This window comes from Rhipicephalus sanguineus, chromosome 5 (assembly GCF_013339695.2).
Source record: "Rhipicephalus sanguineus isolate Rsan-2018 chromosome 5, BIME_Rsan_1.4, whole genome shotgun sequence".
Taxonomy (NCBI): domain Eukaryota; kingdom Metazoa; phylum Arthropoda; class Arachnida; order Ixodida; family Ixodidae; genus Rhipicephalus; species Rhipicephalus sanguineus.
This window is the reverse complement of record NC_051180.1, coordinates 125650072-125670794: the sequence shown is the minus strand read 5'-3', so window position 1 is coordinate 125670794 and position 20723 is coordinate 125650072. Positions and strand designations below refer to the sequence as shown.

The 20723-nt window shown below is 47.2% G+C and overlaps 2 protein-coding genes across 2 annotated transcripts in view; both read left to right on the top strand.

Moving 5' to 3' along the window:
* Positions 1–20723, top strand: part of LOC119394230 (protein sax-3) — a 232786-nt gene that overhangs the window by 189644 nt on the left and 22419 nt on the right. Inside the window, exons 3-9 of the mRNA XM_037661517.2 lie at positions 7190–7471; positions 8459–8597; positions 11617–11744; positions 16016–16140; positions 16323–16683; positions 18809–19060; positions 19928–20107. Of these exons, the coding sequence (XP_037517445.1) occupies positions 7190–7471; positions 8459–8597; positions 11617–11744; positions 16016–16140; positions 16323–16683; positions 18809–19060; positions 19928–20107 (1467 nt within the window). The remainder of the gene's footprint in view (positions 1–7189; positions 7472–8458; positions 8598–11616; positions 11745–16015; positions 16141–16322; positions 16684–18808; positions 19061–19927; positions 20108–20723) is intronic.
* Positions 772–5668, top strand: LOC119394231 (uncharacterized). The gene is made up of 4 exons (XM_037661518.2): positions 772–2499; positions 3887–3947; positions 4013–4175; positions 5509–5668. Exons 1-4 carry the CDS (start codon positions 1387–1389, stop codon positions 5627–5629), a joined length of 1458 nt encoding a protein of 485 aa, XP_037517446.1. The 5' UTR covers positions 772–1386; the 3' UTR covers positions 5630–5668.

Genomic DNA, 20723 nt, shown 5'->3' with positions numbered 1-20723 from the left:
GTTGACAGCGTTCCCACATATGGCACTGTGGTGGCAATTCTGGGCGACAACCTAGGCAGTCACACTATTGGTGGATTCATGGAAAATTTCAGCACAGCTGAATATATCTGCAGATTCTGTTCAGTAAAGCGTGAAAATATGTTTGAGAAAAACATTTTTCACACCAGCGAGCTACGAAATGAAGTGAACTACAATGAGGCACTAAAGAAGCTCCAGGATGACTCTACCCTTCCTTCATGCAAAGGCGTTAAATTTGATTCTCTGTTTAACGGCCTAAAATACTTTCACGTTTGTGCTCCTGGGCTCCCTCCATGTTTAGCGCATGACCTGTTTGAAGGTGTCGTATCTTATGACCTTGCGTTGATGCTAGAATATTTCATCACCATGCAGAGATGTTGTCTGTTGAAGAACTGAATAAGCGGATTCTCTCGTTCAAGTTCAAAAGAGTAGACGTGAACGACCAGCCAGCTGAGGTTTCTAAAACATTTAAAAAGCTGAGTGGACATGCAATCCAGAACTGGAATATGCTGCGGTTCTTACCCTGCTTTCTTCATGACAAGGTCTGCAGAAATGAGCCAGTATGGGAGCTAGTATTGATGCTCACTGAACTTGTTCAGTTGGCATGTGCTCCGGCAATAAATATGGCCATGGTAATGAGACTGAAAGATTTGATAGAAGATTACATTGCCCGGAGAACTGAGCTTTTCCCTGGTACACCTCTGAAACCGAAGCACCATTACATGGTTCACTACCCCTATCTGATTACTCAGTTTGGACCGCTTATTTGGTTATGGACTATGCGTTGCGAAAGCAAGCATGGCTATTTTCGCAAGTGCATAAGAAGTGCCCAGAACTTCAAGAACATCACATTAACACTTGCTGAAAAACACCAGCTTCTTCAGGCGTTCAGAGGGAGTACTTGCCGCTTTGAAAGAGACTTAGTGGTTGACTGCACATTTCTTTTTTGCCCTAGTTTGTTCAGTATGGAGGTTCAAGAAGCCATAAAGGCCTGTGGACTACTAGGAAAAGAATTGCATTGCACATACCAAGTTGAATACAGGGGCACCAAGTACAGCAAAGACATGTTTGTAATTTTGGGTCGTGAGGAAAGCAGACTAGTGTTTGGCCGGATCATTTTTATTTTATTGCTAGACAACAAAGTCTGTTTTCTTGTACGTGTGACTTGTTCTGTTTTGGAACCTATGATGATGATATATTTGTTGCCGGGTCCAGAATCTGGGGCACTGAAGTGCATTTCCGTTCAGGACCTTCAAGATTACTATCCGCTTGAGTCATATGTTGTTGGCCATCCAAAAGTCACAGTCATTGCACTGAAGCATGCTGTTTTAGATCATTGCTAATTTTTTTTTCAGCTCTGAGGACTTCATGTCACTTGTACAGGAGTGGCTTCCAGCACTCAGCGAGGAAGACCTCACAACGATTGGTCGGAAACTACAGGAGTTGGGAGTAAAATGTGCAGAACATTTCAGATATCTACAAGAATCAGACTTAAACTTCTTAGCCCCTGTGCAAAGGCGCATTCTGCTTGAGAAATTTCAGACCATCAGAGCTGCTCCTGTCCCATCAGGCCCAAGTGGCACTTGTGCTACAGTGACTTCAGATGCTAACTCACAGCTAGATGAATGGGCTGAGAAATTTTGCATTCCTTGGGAAATATTTCCACCACGCTTACTTCAAGCATGCAAAGCACAAGAAAGGGCTACAAAAGCCGATCTGAACCAGATGGTGAGAATGTTAAGTTCTCTCATCTTGGATAAGCATTCAGCGCCTGGCAGACGGAACCTGAGAATAATTGCAGCAAAACTTGTGTCAGTGTATCCTTCAACATTTCAGGATTTGTTAGAGGGTACAGTTGTCGGCACAGGAGTTGAGACTTTAATGTGGAAGCTCGAAAACTGCATCAACAACAAGAAGAGACCAATTGCGCATAAGCTGCCTGCGGAAATTGATGACCCAGACTCATTCCAGCCACGTCCACGATCTAGACGTGACTCCTACGGTTGCCTAGCATGGCAACCAGAGCTGCCAAGTGGAGAAAATATGTTGGCACAACGGGAAAAGCAGCAGCAGCTCCTTTGTGAGCATGCTAAAATGTACCCCAACAAGCAACTTGTCTGTCGTTTGATGATAGAGACGTATGCATCTCAAAGACTGACCATTAATCACTCAAGGAGTGTGACAGAGGTGAAAAAAAACTGGCCATTTTTGTTTACTGAGGACTGTCTTCTTGAGCATTCCAAGGAGCTACTTGGTAGTGAGGTTTGCCAAAGACTTGATGCTAGCATGGAAATTGTTGGGCTTCGTGTATATCGCTATGCTTACAGTCAGATAAAACGGCCAAAGGTGAAGAAATGTCTCGAAGAAATAGAACAAGCAAAGAACCGTCTGAAGAGTGTGACACCAGAGCATGAAGGTGCGCCTGTTCTCCTCCTTGCCCTGCTTGACGAGGATGAAGAGCTCATCTACAAGACCGTTGAGGCAAGCTTAAAATTTTCCCTTCCTCTCCCACCTGCCAGAAAAGTGCTTGTGCATGCAGAATTCAGATGGTCATTGCATTTGTGTATAAAAAAGTCCGCTTACCATAACTGCATTATTTTACCAGCAGTATGTTACCTCAATGTATTTCAGATAGTGATGTTTAAAATCTGTCATACATTTTACAATCTTTTTGATCTTTGCACATCATAGGTTTGTTCATGCTAGACTGCTCTGAGACTTTCGGAGTAGGTATCGCGAAAAATACAGTAGAGTGGCTTTAATATATAGTGTTAAGAACTATTCTCGCGAAATTGTCCAAGGCCTCATCCTACAGAATATTCGGCGTTGGCGAGGTCAATGCAAAATCACAAACACGTATCTGGCTGTACACTGATTGGTCGGTGAATTCTGTGGTGTCACGAGGCTGCATGAAATGACTTGGCAGGACCAGCCAGCTCATTTAAAGTCATTGAGATGGGAGGTCGAAATTGGGTGTCGTGCCCTCTGCAACCTTTGAATTCCTCTTGAAAGAAGCTGCTCCTAAGGCACATCCGTATACGGTTTGGTTAAAGGGGAGCTTCATATCTTTCTAGTCTCGTGGATTATAACTTATGACTATATGCTAATGAGTATGCGCGAGATGATGTAGCAGCGTAAATTAAGGGATTATTGAGTAGAAAAGTGCATGTCATGTATGCGAACGAGGGTCCGCAGATAGGAGACGTTAATGCGGTTGCACAATATTCTTTAGAGCCCATTAGGAGTCGCCCAAGCTTTGATGGTGACAAACTTTATATAAAAATATCTGCTTTGTCTACCTTAGTAACAGATATGTTTGCGACTGCAACCATTAAACGTTTCCGTATTCTTTAACGACATTGTTCTCGGCCTGATTCCATGTGTTAATGCAGCTAACAAAGTCAGTCTTCAGAACTGTTTTGTCTCTTGCATGCGGTTTATCTTGTCATTTTTTATAATATTACAGTTGGCATGCAATGGAGGAGTAATTACTTAAAATCTCGCAAGTACAACCACACGGCTACTCAGGAAAGTGCAGCGTTCATGCGAACTTCGCATTTGAATAGAAATTGGTCCCAGTCGCATATTTGAACCCAGAATCTTGATGGATTGGTCGTCAATCTCACTCATGCCCCGTACCTTTGTTTGTTGGGTGCTTGACAGGTGCAGCCATGCTGCTACGTCCAAATATGCTGCATATCTCGCCATGGCTGAACAAGATTTTGAAATGAGTAGAAACGCAATTGCTTTGCATAGTGTATGATCGTGTACATTTGAACACGGGCTGCCACAATCTCATTTTCATTTCACACAGCATGATATCAGTTTTTTAATGCCTTCCATCTGTCTTGCTATCCTCATTTTGCAGGAGACCGCCCATGACGATGACCTAGGAGACATGCCCTTGACGCCCATAATATGTATGAAAGGTTAGATTTTGGAATCGTTCACCGCCTCATAAAGCACTGATGTTTGTTTCTTGTCTTTTTTTTAGGACCGGGTCTTTTTGAGGCAGAAATGTTCACTGTCTGTGTGGATGGTGTTGCTCTATTGACTACTCAGCGGGCCGCAGCTTTCAAAGCCATGTTTCTTTTATACTTTGTCCTTAACATCGAGTATCCACCTGAAGTGGCTTTGACATTGGAGTTTGTGCAGAGGTGAGGGCTTATCCCCCTTATTTTTCCTAATATATGTTTGCGTTAACCTGTTGCACTTCTTACAGTTCCACATAGTTTAGTCATAGCTGGTTACCTTTATGCCTTTACAGAAGGAGGGGGAGAAACGTTTTAAAAATTGTGGTTTCTAGTGATTTTGACCGATTAAGGACCGCGAAAGAACGGGCTGTTTTGGGAAGTGCTGGAAATATTTTTAGTATTGTTTTTTCTACTATCTTGCTATAACATATTGCAAATTGAGCTATCAGGGATTAACTAAGGTTTTCCTAAAGCTGAAGTTGGAAGCGCTTAAGCATAAAATGACCACGAAATACCAGAATATTCAAGATACCGTACATTTTCTCCTCTTCGAGACAAAAACAGTTGGCAGACTTATCCACAACCTTACTGATTTCTTGTACCCATATTCAGCCCCAAAGAGAAGATTGAAACGAATTTACGTGGCATTTACTGCAAGAAACAGTATGCATCTAATTTTCTTCTATTCGTAGCAAAGCTTGTAGTTTTCTATCGGAGCTTTCACGGCTCATCGTGTGGGTGTTTAGTTGAGGGGCAGTTTAGGAGTGCAAGCTTGCTAGGCAGCGGAAGATAACACGCGTAATTAACAGGTGCAAGCTGGCAGCCGATATGGCCGGGCACTGATTTCTCACAGGGTTTGTGACATATTGCGATCAGATAACCTGTCCATATTGGTACGAGCTGCTCATTCAGGCTTTTAATCTAAAGTGGCAAGGTGAAGGGGATCGAACCCTCCAGGACCCTTGCATCCCGAGTCGGACACTTTACCTCTAGGCAATGCAGCCGCGATTGTATGGTTTGGTTATAGCAGGGCTCTATGTCCACATCGGGCTGTATTTCACGTAACGTTTTAGCTTGCGACTGCATGCTAATGGGTATGTGCGAGATAAGAGGCGCAAATCAAGGATGCGGAGTAGATTTGTAAAGGAGTATGGGCTAGAGCAGCTGGCAGATAGGAACCTTTAACGCTGTCATGTCATACCCTTAAGAAAGGGAAAATAGGCAACCACCTGTTTGTAGCACGAAGCCACAAATAAATCCTTACGGATTTCTCAGAAATTTAGGCTTCTTAGTTACCGAAAATTTCGTTCAAAAGAAAAAACTGGCGTGGCACTCGTACCTCGCTCTCCAAAAATTTTTTTTTTCTTTTATGTTAACAGCATTATAGTCAGCCATTTTTACCATTTTTCGTGATTTGTTTCATCTATGCTTCAGACAGCATCTAAGCTTTGGGAGTACACATTATTAGCCCGGTGGCATTTTTAGTTCATTAATATCGACTCTTGGTTTCTTGAAGGGCAATCGCGGGAATCAACCCAGAAAGAAGCACAAAGGCACGGCGAACATCGAAGAAGCAGTATTGTTTGTCCCCAAAGGTGGCTGCCCTGGCGAATGCCCTGGATCAGTACAAGTTCTGATCTTGTGTTTGAGCTTTAATAAAATAAAATTTAGAAGTTCATACCGTTGCCTTCAAATTCATTAGTGAATATGAAACACTGGTTTTAATGCTAGCACCATGCTTGCCCAATTGCTGCTGCATGCTTTTGCAGATAATGGCACATAAACTACAAGTATCCAAATGTTAGTCAAAATATGTACTGAGTTTAGGAGAGAACAAAACACATTTTTTCTGCAGGATAACAATCCAACATGTAAACAAAATAAAATTGTGATCGCAAAATAATTCTTTTAACACCAGATATGCAAGGCAGAGAAACTTTGTGTAGAATTACAGAGAAAGCATTAAAAGAAATATTGTGTGCGATTACAAAAATAGTCTGTTATTTGAACTCTGATTTAGGGAGGAAGAATTTCTGTAGGATAACAGAAAAAGCATTAACAGAAAGATTGCGTGAAAATGCAAAAAGCGTGTTTTTTTAAGAATGGTGCCATAAACAGAAAATCTCTGTAGAAGTACAGAAAACCAATGACAGACATTATATGCAAAATTACTGCGAAAAGGAAAACAGAAAACAAACAAGAACAGAACTGTTATGTCACCAAATTTGCCATGCATTTTCTGTTTTTTTCACAAAAAATTTTTTACAGTGTACAACGCGCGACGACACTGGGGTTAGTGTGCGAACAAAGAAGGCACGAGTTCGAATCCCAGCGATGGCGGTGGGCAAAAGGTTCGTTCTTCATCGCCAAAAGTGTGAAGGTTAGCTTAAAGGGGCATGCAACGCTTTTTAAACATGGTCCGAAAATGCTGCCGAGTAGTCGAGGCTCCTGCGAACATGTGGGCCAAACATTATAGCGCAATGCGTGGCATAGAATTTACAATTAGATTTCAGTCAGCTAGAAATATCTCGCTCTTCTCTCGACAGATAATGTCATATCCACATAATCAACTGCGTCACATTCCCAAAAGCACACGGACAAGACCATTGGGTGGTTTGAGCACCGTGAGCTGTATAGTTACAGCGGCCGCCGCGGTGTGCCGTGAAGTGCCCGCACCGCGCTACAGCGCGCTCGTAATCACGTTCAATGTGACTCGCGCGTTCGAGGAAAAGAAGGAAAAAAAATAGCGCTCAAGGTCACGATGCGCGCTTACGTACGGACGTAGCTCCGTAGCTTCCTGCCTCGCGCACGCCTACCAATCAGCCCTCTTCCCTGCCTGGATGCACTCAATGTACGGCGCGCTTTTTCGCATGCTTTCTTTTGATTCCACAGCATACCGTACCCGGGGGGCAATGAGAACTTACTGCACTTGGACCTTTTGCAGACTACCACGGCGACGATGACGCCGTCGACAGATTTTCGCTTGAGGTGTTCTATAATTGCTATCGCAATAATTGAGTCAGGATGGACTCCGCAAACTTAGTTTCTAGGCTCTTAAACTTATGTCACTGTGAACAATGAGATGTTTGTGCGCTGGTGCGCGTATGCAGCGCCAGACATTGCGGTAACCCAGCTGTCCTCCTTTGTCTCCTGATGTATTTTCATTCCCCGTATCCCCTGTGCTCTTCCACGCGCAGCGCTTCGCGACGAGTTCCGGCAGCTGCCCAAGAGCGTCCGCGTGGCGGCGGGAGAGTCGGCGACGCTGGAGTGCGTTCCTCCCAGGGGCCACCCCGAGCCCACGGTCACCTGGTTCAAGGACGGCGTCCAGGTGCAGCCGGGCACGGGGCGCGTACGCCTTCTGGCCCAGGGCGCTCTACTCATCGCCGACGTGCGTCCCTCCGACCAAGGGCGCTACGTGTGCCGGGCGGCCAACATGCTCGGCACAAGGGACTCGCCGCCAGCGCTGCTATCCGTGCACAGTTGAGTGACATATTTCGTCCTAACTAGATGCGCGTGCATGCATACACTGTGCTTTGTAACCGTTAGCTGTATGCATTTGATGCACAGCACAATACCTCGCCTTTTAAACATCCTTTTGTAAGTCGCGGTGCAGCTATAAGTACAGCGGCCTGCAAGAAGCACATTCTCGATTTTCTGTATTTAAGTTCTTAAGAAGCTTCTTAAGTCGAAACGTGGAAGGCAGGGGCGTAGCCAGAAATTTTTTTTTCGGGGGGCGGGGGTTCCACCATACTTTATGCATGTTCGTGCGTGCGTTTGTATGTGTGCGTGTATACATACGAAAGCAAAATTGAAAATTTTCGGGGGGGGAGGGTTCAACCCCCCACCCCAATTCCCCCCCCCCCCCACCTTGGCTACGCCCCTCGTCCTTCCACCAAGCAAGCTCGCCCTCGTGGACCTGAAAGATCGACAACTCGTCGCCTGGGCTAAGATGGCAGTTGAAACCAGAGGGTCCTGGACTAAGGCGCGCCCCCACATCAGGGTGATAGCTAGCGTCACTCGAGACAGCGTTTCGACGCATAAAAGTTCATTTGTCTCTGGTAAGCACCGCACGAAACAGATGTTGATACGCTCAAATAAACATAAAAGGACTTGCTGGACGATAGGAAGCCCGCCTATCGCTCCAATAATAGCATTTATTTGCTTTAAACGTTTTATGCATTGATTAGTTTCATTTTGCCTGTTATCCGGCAATTGACACGTTTTACCGTGCGGCCCGCGAACAGTAGCGCACGGGGCCCGAAACACTGCGCCTTGATTAATTGACATATGCGTGTTGCACGACAAAGCTTCTGTCTGGCGCGCACTAATCATTTCAATGAAAGTTTTCGCATGCCATGCTTCGAAGTGCAATTTTCTTCTCGTTACGAGAAACGCAACCAGAACCAATTCTAAAATCTATGTTCACGCCGCACTTCACTGGCACTCACCGTTGTCTTTCTGTGCAGCGAAGCCGTACTTCGTCCGAGTCCCGGAAGACGTGACAACACTCGCAGAAGAATCTGTGGCATTCGAGTGCAAAGTCCACGGCGACCCGAAGCCGACGGTCACCTGGAGGAGGCAGGATGGAAAGATGCCCGTCGGAAGGTGGGTCGCGTGGGCGAAAAAAAGTACAGCACCGCATAGTACGGTGCCTTCATGAACTATTATCACGATACGTATAACTCTAGGTATATACCACATTACTTGCACTTCATTTGTGCCGTCACGTTGAGGTGACGCTGAAGAATACAGCAGCACAAAGCGTTAGTGAAACGTAAGCTCTTTACTGGGCGAACTTGCGCCCAGCAAAAAGCAAGTAGCATGACAAACACAAAGATAACGGCAAGCACAGTCATCTGTCGTCGAAATCGTATCTACGGGTCAAGCGCGAATGCTATGCGGCACAGTACATTCCAACGTAAGCTCTCGTTCTCGTCTACAGTCTAGAATGCAAGCAACAGTTTGCGTCGCGCTTGAAATCTGGTGGCAGATAAGATCATTCCGCTATTAAACCCACGGTAACATTGGAAACAGACGACAAAGTACCCATAACAGCGCACCTTGTGACTTGCGGTAACGCGTTTAACATCTTCTAGCTGATGAAACGCTGTAACTGGGAAAACGAGTACTTGCGTCAGTATCCATATTACCTACTATCAAACTGGGACGACTTACCAGATCAACGAAATAATCTTGAGGCACGACGAAGTGGACAGACTCTAGATTACCTTTGATCACCTGACGTTCACACCTAAATCTATGTACGCGGGTGTTTTAGGGGCGAAGCTCCTGAAGCCGTGCATGACCGCCTATGCCGCGCGTATGTGCCAGTGATGGCAACGAAGCAGCGCGAGTGTTCTTGGCCCAGCGCAGGGACGAAGAAGACGTTGCAGTTCTTTCTCTGATCGATAAAGCGTGTTTGTTTGTCGTGCTCCGTGTCCTCGTCGATCCCACATCGTTACACTGGTGGAGGTGCGGGGTAAGCTTCATGCTTGGCACTCCATCGCGGGGCCGACAATCGAGCCCGGAATCGCCACCACGCGTCGAAACACCGGTCCACCGATTCAGTCGCCGTCTGCTAGTCGCCGTCATGACCGTGTACCTCGCACCCAACCTGTCTATCGGGGACGTCAGGTTGTTTATAGACGCTGCGTTACGTGACTACGACAACAAGTGCGAGCGGAGTTACAGGGATTTGCCGCACGCTTTAACAGCTTGCTCTCTTCTTTCGTACCAGCGAGCGCGCTGAAAGGAAGGGGGTGGGGATGAAAGTGGGCAAGTAGCTACATCTGTTCGTCAGCGCGCGTCATGACCTTGAGTACTTTCTCTTCTTTTTTTATTCGAACGCGTGGCTTACCTTCAGTGTGATCGCCAGCGCGCACGCGGGCACGTGGCGGCATCCGCGGCGGCCGCAGTAACTATGCAGCTCACGATGTTCGAATCAAGCAATGGCCATGGACTTTGGGTATATGGCGACATCACTTGGGTTTATGGCATCATTTGTCGAGGGAAGAGCGAGCGATTTCTAGCTGACTTTGAGAATTAACTGCAGATTCCAGACCGCGTGCTGCGCTGTAATGTTTGGCTCATGCGTTCTCAGGAGCCCCGACTACCGATCGGCAGCGTTTTCTCACCATGCTCAAAAAGTGTCGCAGCGCCCCTTTAGCACGCACTGATATTGCAAAGTACACGGGACCTTCAGCATTTCGTCTCCATCAAAATGCGACCGCCGCGGCTAGGATGCAACCCGCGTCTTTCTGGCCAGCGGCCGAACACCGTAGCCACCGTAGGGGCCAACCCTACATGCGCAGTCAACTTTCCGACTCGCTTTTCATAAACGACCCCTCCCCCCCACCTCCCTTGCTACATTGGTACGAACTGCTATTCATTGATGACAGGTGCTACCGACAGCCACAATTTGACCACGGCCGCGTTTGAAGACATGTTACATCGTGCACTACAAGATCCGCAGTTGTGCGGATGGCTCACCGCATTAATTACTGCTGCGTAAAAATAGTGAGTAATAAAGAGTAAAATAAAGAGCAATCAATTCAACAACTCAGAACCAACACTTCGAACAAATAAGAGCATTCCATGTGTACACCAAATGTTTGAAAGCGCATCCCGAAAATATCCTTCAATAAGTTGCATTTGTTTCACCACACTATGACTCTTATTGCGGAGAAGCACTCAAATTGCGGGCGCAGTCGATGCGTAAAACTGAGGAGAATACAGATGGCTTGCACTGACGTCACTGAAGCCGCCATGTTGGAGTACCAACATGACGGGACGCGCCGTTTGTGACGTCACGTTTGATGTTATGGAGTAAATTGCGTGCATGTTTTTTCGTTGCACATGAACATAAGCCAGGCACGTTCCAGCGGCGTCATTATGAAATTGAGGCACGGTTAACCGCCGCGTGATTATCTGCCCTGACGTCCTCCAAGCCGCAGTGTTGGAGTGCCGGTACGTTGACATCATGCGTCCACGATGTCACGTGCAAGCTAGCAATTAGAAAAAATAAAAAGAAAGACTGGCACGCGTACCAGCTCGACGGTCGACCTGCAATTTATCTTAAATTCTCTTTGCTAAACTACTGAAAACGTTGTCTTCATAGGCGTGCGCAGGGTTCCCCATCAGGGGGGTCGAAGGCTCATTACAGCGCCACCCCCCACCCTACTAAGTCAATGTACGGGGCACATTTTGCGCCCCCCCCCTCTTAGGTGACTAGAAAGGTCCATGTACGGGGCAGATTTTGCGCCCCCCTCTTAGATGATTAGGGGGGGCGGCCGCCCCCCCCTGCCCCCCCTGTGCGCACGCCTATTGTTGTCTTTGTTTCCACGTGTTCTTATTCGCGTCTTCGTTGTGGCAACCAACAGAGCGTGCATTTCTTTTCCTTCAAATGGTGTTTTTACCTAAAACATTTATTATCATCTTTCTTTTGGTAGCGTCATTTTTCGTAACCATTTTTGTGCATTTTACGCATTTATTATGGTTACATCACAACTCTGCCTCGAACTTCTGTGTCTATATTTCAAGGTCAGATTCTTTCCTGTTGGTCCATCAATATTTCTCAATGCTAGCTTAAAAACATTTATTTAAAAAATCTTTCTTTTTTTTTCAGGGCATACGTTCAAGAGGACAAGAGTCTGCACATCAAGAATGTCGCTCCTGCGGATGAGGGAATATATATCTGTGAATCAGAAAACATTGTTGGCTCAGCTTCTGCTTCGGCAACACTTACTGTGCACTGTAAGTTGCATTTTCGCATGATTTAACTACACATGTATACTCTTTAATCATCCGATGAATGTTCTTATACGCATCTCGCGATCATGTGCATAATGTACTAGGTACGTTTATACACGCACCGAGTAAGAGATGCCTTTCTGGTCGAATTGTGCTCATCTGTCCCCGTTGATTATCTATCTATCTATCTATCTATCTATCTATCTATCTATCTATCTATCTATCTATCTATCTATCTATCTATCTATCTATCTTATGCGCGAGATATTAGGGTTAGCACTGTCGTAAACACGCGCCCAAGCCTTTGTTAAGATCACGCTGTTTTTGCAACGCTGATTATGCCAAGGTAGAACTTTAATCTGGGTTTTGTTCATTACAACGTTTCTTATTATATTTGCTCATCAATACTAAGAAATTCCGTTGTGAAATCTCGAGAAAACCTATCGTTGTGCAATCAGAGGCGAAGCGAGACATGTATACATACAAAAAAATCGTTTTTTGTTTTTTTTTTAAGTGGCCTTGAAAGGCAAGTCCAGACGTGTGGAGAAGCCAGAGAAACGAACTTCTTACTTTCTTTTATTTTGCTTACCACTACATAATTTGTGTAGCTTTAACGGGAACGCCAAATAGCAGACGCAACCTATCAGAAAGAGTTGGAGCACTGCAAGGTCCTTGGTCATACAGAGGAGATTTTTTTTTTGCGATAGCAATTATATGGACATACTCTGCGGGTTTTTACCGTCGTCGTCATGTTCCGTAAAAAGTTCAAATCGATAACATCGCGCCGCGAATCAGATGTTCTACGCGCGAGTAAAAGCGCGCGAGCGCTGGGGACGCATGTGGCTGAAGCAGAGATGAAACCGACCGGCCATCTCCGTCGCACGGAGGGCGCATGCGATAACATAGTCCCGCGTGCGAAGCCTGCCGTCGATGGCTCCTCAAGCAGAGGAAACGCCCCACCCGTCTTTCATCGGGCGAAGGAGTATGAAGCGGTATTCACATGGGGGACAAATCCTCGGGGGATAAAGGCGGAGGATAGTGACGTCAGCTCGCGAGAATTCCCCACAAATATCCCCCACTCACACGGACGAGGCGAACGGAGGGGGAGACCACTGTTAGGGACCATACACGCGCTATCCGCACACCCGCTCCGCACGTGGCGGGACACCTGCCGCCCGCAAAGGGAGGAGGAAAAACCGGAAAGACGCCAATCGTCGCACACGTGGTACCGGTTTTTCCTCCTCCGTTTGCGGGCGGCAGGTGTCCCGCCACGTGCGGAGCGGGTGTGCGGATAGCGCGTGTATAGTCCCTTACAGGACTACTCTGGTGGCGTGTACCGCCCGTTTCACCAGCTGCTGACGACGGGCTGCAGACGACGACCAGCTGCAGACTGGACACCCCCTGCTAGGGTGGCTAGAATGGGGAGGTGTGCTGAGCGCAGCGCGTTTCCCTTGCCAGAGAGGGTCCCTCTGCGCGCCGATGCCGCCAGGGGCGCTGCTGCAAGGGGCGCTGCATGGTACGGCCGGTACGGCCGCCGCCGTTGCAGATTACCGGAGGAAAGCCTAGCACTCGGCAACGCGGCGTCGTATTTTTCATCGTTCAAGTGGTGCCTATTGCTCGAGGGTCATGGATTTTTTGAGGTGTGAGGATATAAACTGAACAAGAAAAATGCACGTTGTTGCTTCGTTCCTGGCTGCAACTCTGGGTACTGTTCGTCGACAGAAAAGGCATGTTTGTTCCGAGTACTGACGTGGAAAGAGTTATTTTAGAAGTAAGGTCGTGCGATACCGAGAGCTGAGAGGCAGCTGACAAGGAACGCAGCACAATGCGAGAAGCATTTCGACGCAAGGCACGTAGAGTGGAACGACGTTGGGCTAGTTGGTATTGCGTAGTCTGAAGTGAACGACAGCGCGTACAACGTGATATGTTGTACACTTTTATTCCTTAACTCGGGTGCATTTATTTTTAAAGGGGGTTAACCATAAGGAGGAAGAAGAGAAAGCCAAGTGGGCTAAGACCTGTGTTCTGTAGATCGCTCTTTATTGCAGAGTTCAAATAAACTTGCTTCGTGTACGAATGTGTTTCCTTTGAACTAATAAATCTTTCAACCTGCCGACAAAACGAACACATGACGTTTTGACCAGCAGCTAGTGCATAGCAATGGGTACAAGCGCGAGAGCAGGCAATTTTTTAGGTATATGTTTCCACCTTTTTAGAAATCTTAGGTTTTGACCCAAAATTAATTGTTTTGTGTTTGCCTTTGGGCGAACAGTTTAAAAGGGCTCTGCAAGTGCGTTCAGTAAAAGAACGGAAGGTAATTAGTAATTACCAATATTACGCATAACACGGTCATCACGGATAGTCATAACTATACCAATCCAACCATACAAAAAAAAATGGCTTCGCAGCATTATAGCTGTGTACCAGGGGCGTAGCCAAGGGGGCGGGGGTTGGGGGGTTCAACCACCCTCCCCCCCCCCAAATTTTTCAATTTTGCATATGTATATATACACGCACACATACAAACGCAGGCACGAACATGGTTGACCCCCCCCCCCCCCAAAAAAAAAAAAAAAAAAAAATTCTTGCTACGCCCCTGCTGTGTATGTGGGCTGTGCGATGAGCTAGTATCCTTGCGCTATCATTATTATTAGATATATTATAGCCTAAACCCACCATAAGTCGTGTTGTTTCAGAAGGTTGCATTTCAATTGAAGTATTATAACATTAAAAGTCATTCATCGTTTCAATGATTCTAGTTCATTTCACAGGCGCAAGTAAATGTCTGAGCAAGAAGCATGGAAAGTTTCATGGGAAATTATTGATCTGTTCAATAGCTATGAGCTTTTTCGCAACAAAAACCTACTGAAAATCAAGTTTCGAGAAAAACAATAATTAAATTTTCCGAACATGTCATTTTCAATTTGAGTGTAGTCACAAAAAAAGGACCATAACTTTCGAACAGAACCAAATAGAAGCATAATTTTTTGTGAACCGCAATTCTGTATGTTCGTACATTTTCAGAACATCAAAAGTAAAAAAATACACTTTTTAAAAAAGAAAAAGACATACCTTAACCATGTGAATAAGCACTAAAAATGACTTGAATAAGTTGCAGTGATACATAATGGCAAGTGGTAAAACGGCAGGACACAAGCGCAAAAAGAACAAAAACAAAACAAAAAAACTTGCTGCTCAAAAGCGGCGTGCGCGAAATGCCGCTAGCAATATTACTCTGGCACGCGCAGTGCTACTCGGCGTGCAATACGAACCCTGCTTTTCAAATGGGGAGAGGAAGTCTACGCTTTACTAGCGCAATCGCTGAGGTAAAAAGAAAACGATTAACGCTGCAAAGTGTAGCACGCAAGAAATAGCGCGAGCCATAATCGTCGGACGCTAGCAAGGCTGCGCTGTACGTCGTCTGCTCAACACCACGCGCCCCTGCGTACAGCGCCCCTTGCGGCATCGGCGCACATTGGGGACCGGTTTCCGCGGCCGCTTTTCACACCTCCCTATTCTAGCCACCCTACCCCTGCCGCTCTCTGCAGGAGCAAGTGCAACAAGGTGGCCAAACGAGAGCCCGAATCTCCGCTATATCCCCACCGCCGGGGATCGTTTGTCCTGTCGGGAAAAAGGTCCTCGTGTCCTCTCTGAGGAGGCGCGGCGGGGGGGGGGGGGGGGTCGCGCCCACTCACTAGTCCGTGACGTCGCGGTCACGTGATCCGCAATCCCTCGTGTGAATTCCCCCTTTAAGGGGGAGGGGAGCTCGTGGCTGCGTTCGTCGAGCAGCAACTGCGAACTTTGATCAAAAGGGCACGGTCGCGCACGCTATCTCGACAGACAGTAGACGGCTCGTATAACCCTGTACGTGCTGTGCTCTCACCACTTTGTGTTGAGATGACAGACAGCACGAAAACCGCTTCGCTCTCTGGAGCGGCCGTATTCTTTAAACCAGCGTTTCGTAGAGCTACGCAAGATTGGATACAAAGGAGTTAGCTGCTAGCATTACTTCGTATAACATCCCGATTTCTTGCTATCGCATTCATTGCTTCGCCCTTGCGGCGAAACTGTGGTTTTTTAGATGCGAAGCATCTTATAGCGGAGTTCAAACCGGTGGTGGTGGTGGTGTGCGGCGTGACCACCCTTACTACGCATGCGCATACCCTCTCCACACATCTCCTCTCCACTCCCCCTCACCACTTCCCCTCCCCTTTAGCGGGAAATGGTGTAATTTTTTCCCTCAACTTTTTCTATTGTTTTCTTGCTCGTTCCAGCACGTCCAACATTCCGCCTCACTCCCCAGGACCAGAAAGTGGGGCTCAACGGTGTCGCCAAGTTTGACTGTCTGGCGACAGGCAACCCCCCGCCCTCCGTGTTCTGGACCCGAGAAGGCAACCAGGTGCCACATCACTTTTACCTCATGCGTTTTCGACTGTGATAAACGCTGATATACCTCATATACTGCACCTGTTGTGCCTAACATCCTCAAAGGCCCGAAACTGTCAGCGTGCTAAGGCTCCCTGAATGATTTACGGTATACGAAGTACCAGAACGACCCCAATAAGGTTCAACTGATTGCAGGTGCTCATGTTTCCGGGCAAGTCACACGGCCGCTTCTCGGTCAGTCACGAGGGCACACTGACCATCACGGGGGTGCGAAAGGAGGACCGCGGCTACTACGTCTGTTCCGCTTTGTCCGTGGTCGGTTCGAGCATGGCCAAGGGTCGCCTGGAGGTCACCGCGATCGCCGACCTCCCTCCGCCCATTATACGTCTGGGGCCGGCCAACCAGACACTGCCTGTCCACACGGCCGCCCAGCTACCGTGCGAGGCGGCCGGCACACCCAAGCCTGTTGTGCAGTGGCTGTACAACGGTTCACCTCTGAACTCTGATAAACGGCCTCGATTCACGTTGCTTGAGTCTGGCATGCTGCAGATACAAGGTGAGCAAAATACGCGAAATCGACCATAATAGGCGTTTTTTACTGCCATAGCAATTGTAGGGACATGGAAGCGAAAATATGCCGTCGCCGTGATGTTATGTATAACTTGCTCACTTTTCATGCTGTTGATCGCGCCGGCCGGCGTTGCGAAAGGCCACACTTGTCATCGAGTGAAATGTGCTGTTTGCACGTGCACGCACGAAACCCTTGCTTGTTAATTCAAAGAATTAACTGATGTTTCCTGCTTTGTATGATGGCCAATAAAACAATGAACGTTACTTTTTATTGTTGTCTTGTGCATAGATATCGCTATCGGTGTTTCGTATTAGGGGAGAAAGAATGATTTTTTTTAGATGCGAGCTGTCTGTTGCTCGAGGGTATGTAACGCGGCGTGGTAATCCGCACGCGGCGTAGTAGTCCGCACTCACACTACGCATGCGCGACTCTCCTCCTTCCCTCTCTCCAGCAACTGCGCGTTACTCTCTCCACTTCTCTACCAGCACCTGCTTGCGCTTCTCCTGCGTTCTCGCTTCTGCTCTCACGGCGCACACGCTACTCTCCTCCTCTAGTCTCCTCTCCTTCAAGTGGTAGAGCACTGCGCGCGTTTAGTCCAGCGCTTGCCTCGGTTGGCTCCTCTGAAATGCGGGCTCGACATGCCGAAATTCACTCCTGCGCAGCGCCGCGATGAGGGCCAGCGCATGCGCGTCCCCTCCCCCTCTCTCTCCTCTCCTATGCTGCATCTCTCTCGCGCGCCTGTCGACCGCGTTCCCCGCCCGCCCTGCGACAAATAATGGTCAGACTAGAGGGAAGACACGACGCGCGTAACGTTCCTCTTCGCGTTCCACGACGCGAGGTCGGTAGCATGCCCAACGAACGGCAACGGAAGGCCATCGTGCAAGTGCTCCGGCTTCGCATCGCCTCATGGTCCCCTTTAGCGGGAGATGGTGTAATTTTTTTCCTCTTTCCCATGTCTCACCGTTATTCATTACAAGTGTAATTGGTAATATCTGGTACAAAAAAGTTTTGGGACCCAGATATTATTATTATATCTGGTACAACATGATCGATGCCGATATGAACAACTGATATCGCAGAACAATGCTGTATCTCTGTTTTGTTTTATTCGAAATTATGGTAAATCAGCCAAGAAACGCCAAAAAACCAATTTCGATGCTTAGGTTAGTCTTCTGTTCATCTTGAGAGTAAAGAAGGGGAGGCACAAAATAAAACAGGGACATACAGAGGAGACCGACAACACAGGGAGTCCTCTGACTGTACGACTATGTCACGCAGTGAAGTGTCCTTAGACGAGCGTGCAGTTTGAAACATTTGATTATTCGAGGACAAAAACTTCGTCGAAAACACACATACGCCTGCAGACACACACAAGAAAGAAAAAGCATGGAGAACATCCTGCCGTCTTTTCAAACACTTGTGTAGGCCGCTACATTACGCCTTTCCAATATTACCGTCGGGGGTAAATTTGATAGCAATATGCTGCAGTTGTTGCGACAGAACTTTAAAAAGTCACAGTTTCTCCTCAGTCTCGCGGCGAAACAATGACTGCGATAACAACAAAGTGGAATGCTCTACGAAGTAAGGCTAGCAGAATGACTCCTTTAGGATCCGATCTCGCGTAACTCTACAAAGCGTTGGCGTAAGGGAACACGGCCGGTCCAGAGAGCGAAGCGGTTTTCGTGCTCTCCGTCACCTCAACGCGAAGTAAGCGGTGAGAGGGAAGCATGTCTAGGGTAGGCGCCGTCTACTGATATAGAGATATCGCGCCCTTCTGATCAAAGTTCGCGCTTTCTGACCGAGCGACGCAGCTTCTCCTCCCCCCCCCCCCCCCCCCCCCCCACTGGCACCCCTTCACGCTCCTTCCGGCCAGCGCACTTTCATCGCTGCTTGAGCCGCGCCCGTCTGCAGACTTCGCAAAGCTTTCGCTCGCACATATAACATGCGACGCGCCGGCTGATTTTATCGATTTGGACTTGATACAGAACACGACAGCGACGACAAAAAAGCGCCTCGAGTGTCTATATAATTGCTATCGCAATAAAAGAGCATTAATAACCAAATGACTAGCTATTTACAGGAGTTCCCATGTGCTTTTGTACTTTCACAGACCTTCAGATGTCGGACAGTGGTGCGTACACTTGCAAGGCGTCCAGTGAAAGCGGTGAGACATCCTGGACTGCGTCTCTCGCTGTCGACTCCCCGCACAATCCAAACGTAAATTTTCATCGTTCTCCTGACCCGTCCACATTTCCCGGGCCTCCTTCACAGCCTGTGGCGGTAAACACAACGGAGACTTCGATAACACTAACTTGGGCACGCAGCGAGAAAGTGGGCGCATCATCCCTCAAGGGATACACAAGTAAGTTAGTTTCATTATATCCTTTGCATACATTTTGTGTAGCCGTCCCGTATAAGTGTAGCAGGAAGAGAATAAGCAATGCAAGCGCCACAATGGCCTATAAAAATTTGAAATATTGGAGGCGAAGGACTGCACAGGCTATTGCATTTATGCTCTTAATTGTCTAACAAAACTATTATGTGCAAGAGCTTTAATAAAATATGTGGATTGTAATGACATTGAAGTCAAAACAAACCTATAAAAAGACTACTATGAAGACATACAAAGTTTAAAATGTGTGCACATTAGAAATTTCAGTTGGTATGAACGGCGGCGCTAATTTGCCACAAATAACGGCAATTGTCACGCGGGGTCTACGTTACAGGCATTTTTTGTTTGGCTTGAAGGTAACATTGATAGTATCAAAATTTTCCCGGGGCATTATTAATCTTACTTCATTGTACATCTTTTTATGCATGATAGAATATGACGCAGTACTGCAATGGATGTTGTTGGCCCGTACATTTTTCTCCGACTGATGTAAATCAGGTGACAGATTACTTTGATTTTATGTTAGCTTTACTTAGAGCAAACAGTGCCGTTTACTTCATTTAAATGTGAAAATGTACATGTTCATAAATGGTATTGTGTTTAGAGCGTACGTTATTCTTCACCTGTTCAGAAATCAGCATCAAGTATTCTAGATTTCATTTGAAAGTACGAGGGCCATATTAAAAAAATGCCTAGCGTAAAGACGATCCTTCGTTGGCCAGCATTTGTGTTGCCATCCGCTCAAAATAATGACTGAACTCATAGAGCGACCGAGTTAGCTGAATATGGGCCAGTAATATTAAGGCACAATAACTAGCTTCGCCTTTTCATTTTCAGTTGAATACTATAGCAGCGACCTCCAAAGTGGATGGGTTCTGGCAGCCCATCGAATTCTCGCCGAAACGCACACCATCGAAGCCCTGCGTCCCGACTCACGGTACATCTTCATCGTAAGAGCTGAAAACTCTCATGGACTTGGAGTACCTAGCCCTGTCTCTGAAACTATACGAACGTTAGGTGGGTGCCATTGTTTGAAGCAACCTACTTTGTTGTTAAAAGCAGAATCTGAATATGGCTCGACTTTTTGATGTGGCATACATGGCGAGATGTCACAACGTCAATGTATCATTTGTGCGTTAATATACAGCTTACGTCCGATTTTTCTGACTCCCTAGGGAGCGCGAATACGTCCGAAAAAACAAGTTCACGCGTTTTTACTTCGCTCAAATCGCTACAGCCACGTCCGAAATAGCACTTAAGGCCTGCCAATTATCAGGCATTTCATTGCTCGCACAGGCTCTCGTGAATACGTTCGGCTCCTGCAGGAAACCCAGCCGATTCGTCCCATTTGGGTGCAGCACGTCGCCTACTAAGCTCTCGCCGTCATTGCCGGGGCGCTAGCTGCACCGTACGCACGCGTTTGTCTTGAGTGTTCGTCGTGCCCACTCCGTTCCCGACCGCACACAGGCGTGGCGATGGCAAGCTGCTTTAGTTCTTGGAAGAAACGCATCTGTGCGGTGCACTTAGTGGTCTCATCTCGCACAAAGATGCAGCAATGAACGGCGGCGTAGCACGTTTGAGCTGTCGCCTATTAAAAGCGTGCAGTACGCTCACAACGGCGCCAGGTCACATA

Bases quoted from the DNA above. Each gene is read 5' to 3' on its own strand.
- LOC119394231 (XM_037661518.2), top strand. From the start codon at position 1,387: ATGTCACTTGTACAGGAGTGGCTTCCAGCACTCAGCGAGGAAGACCTC. The intron at 2,500-3,886 runs GCAAGCTTAAAA...CTCATTTTGCAG, and splicing joins TCATCTACAAGACCGTTGAG to GAGACCGCCCATGACGATGA. The intron at 4,176-5,508 runs GTGAGGGCTTAT...GGTTTCTTGAAG, and splicing joins ACATTGGAGTTTGTGCAGAG to GGCAATCGCGGGAATCAACC.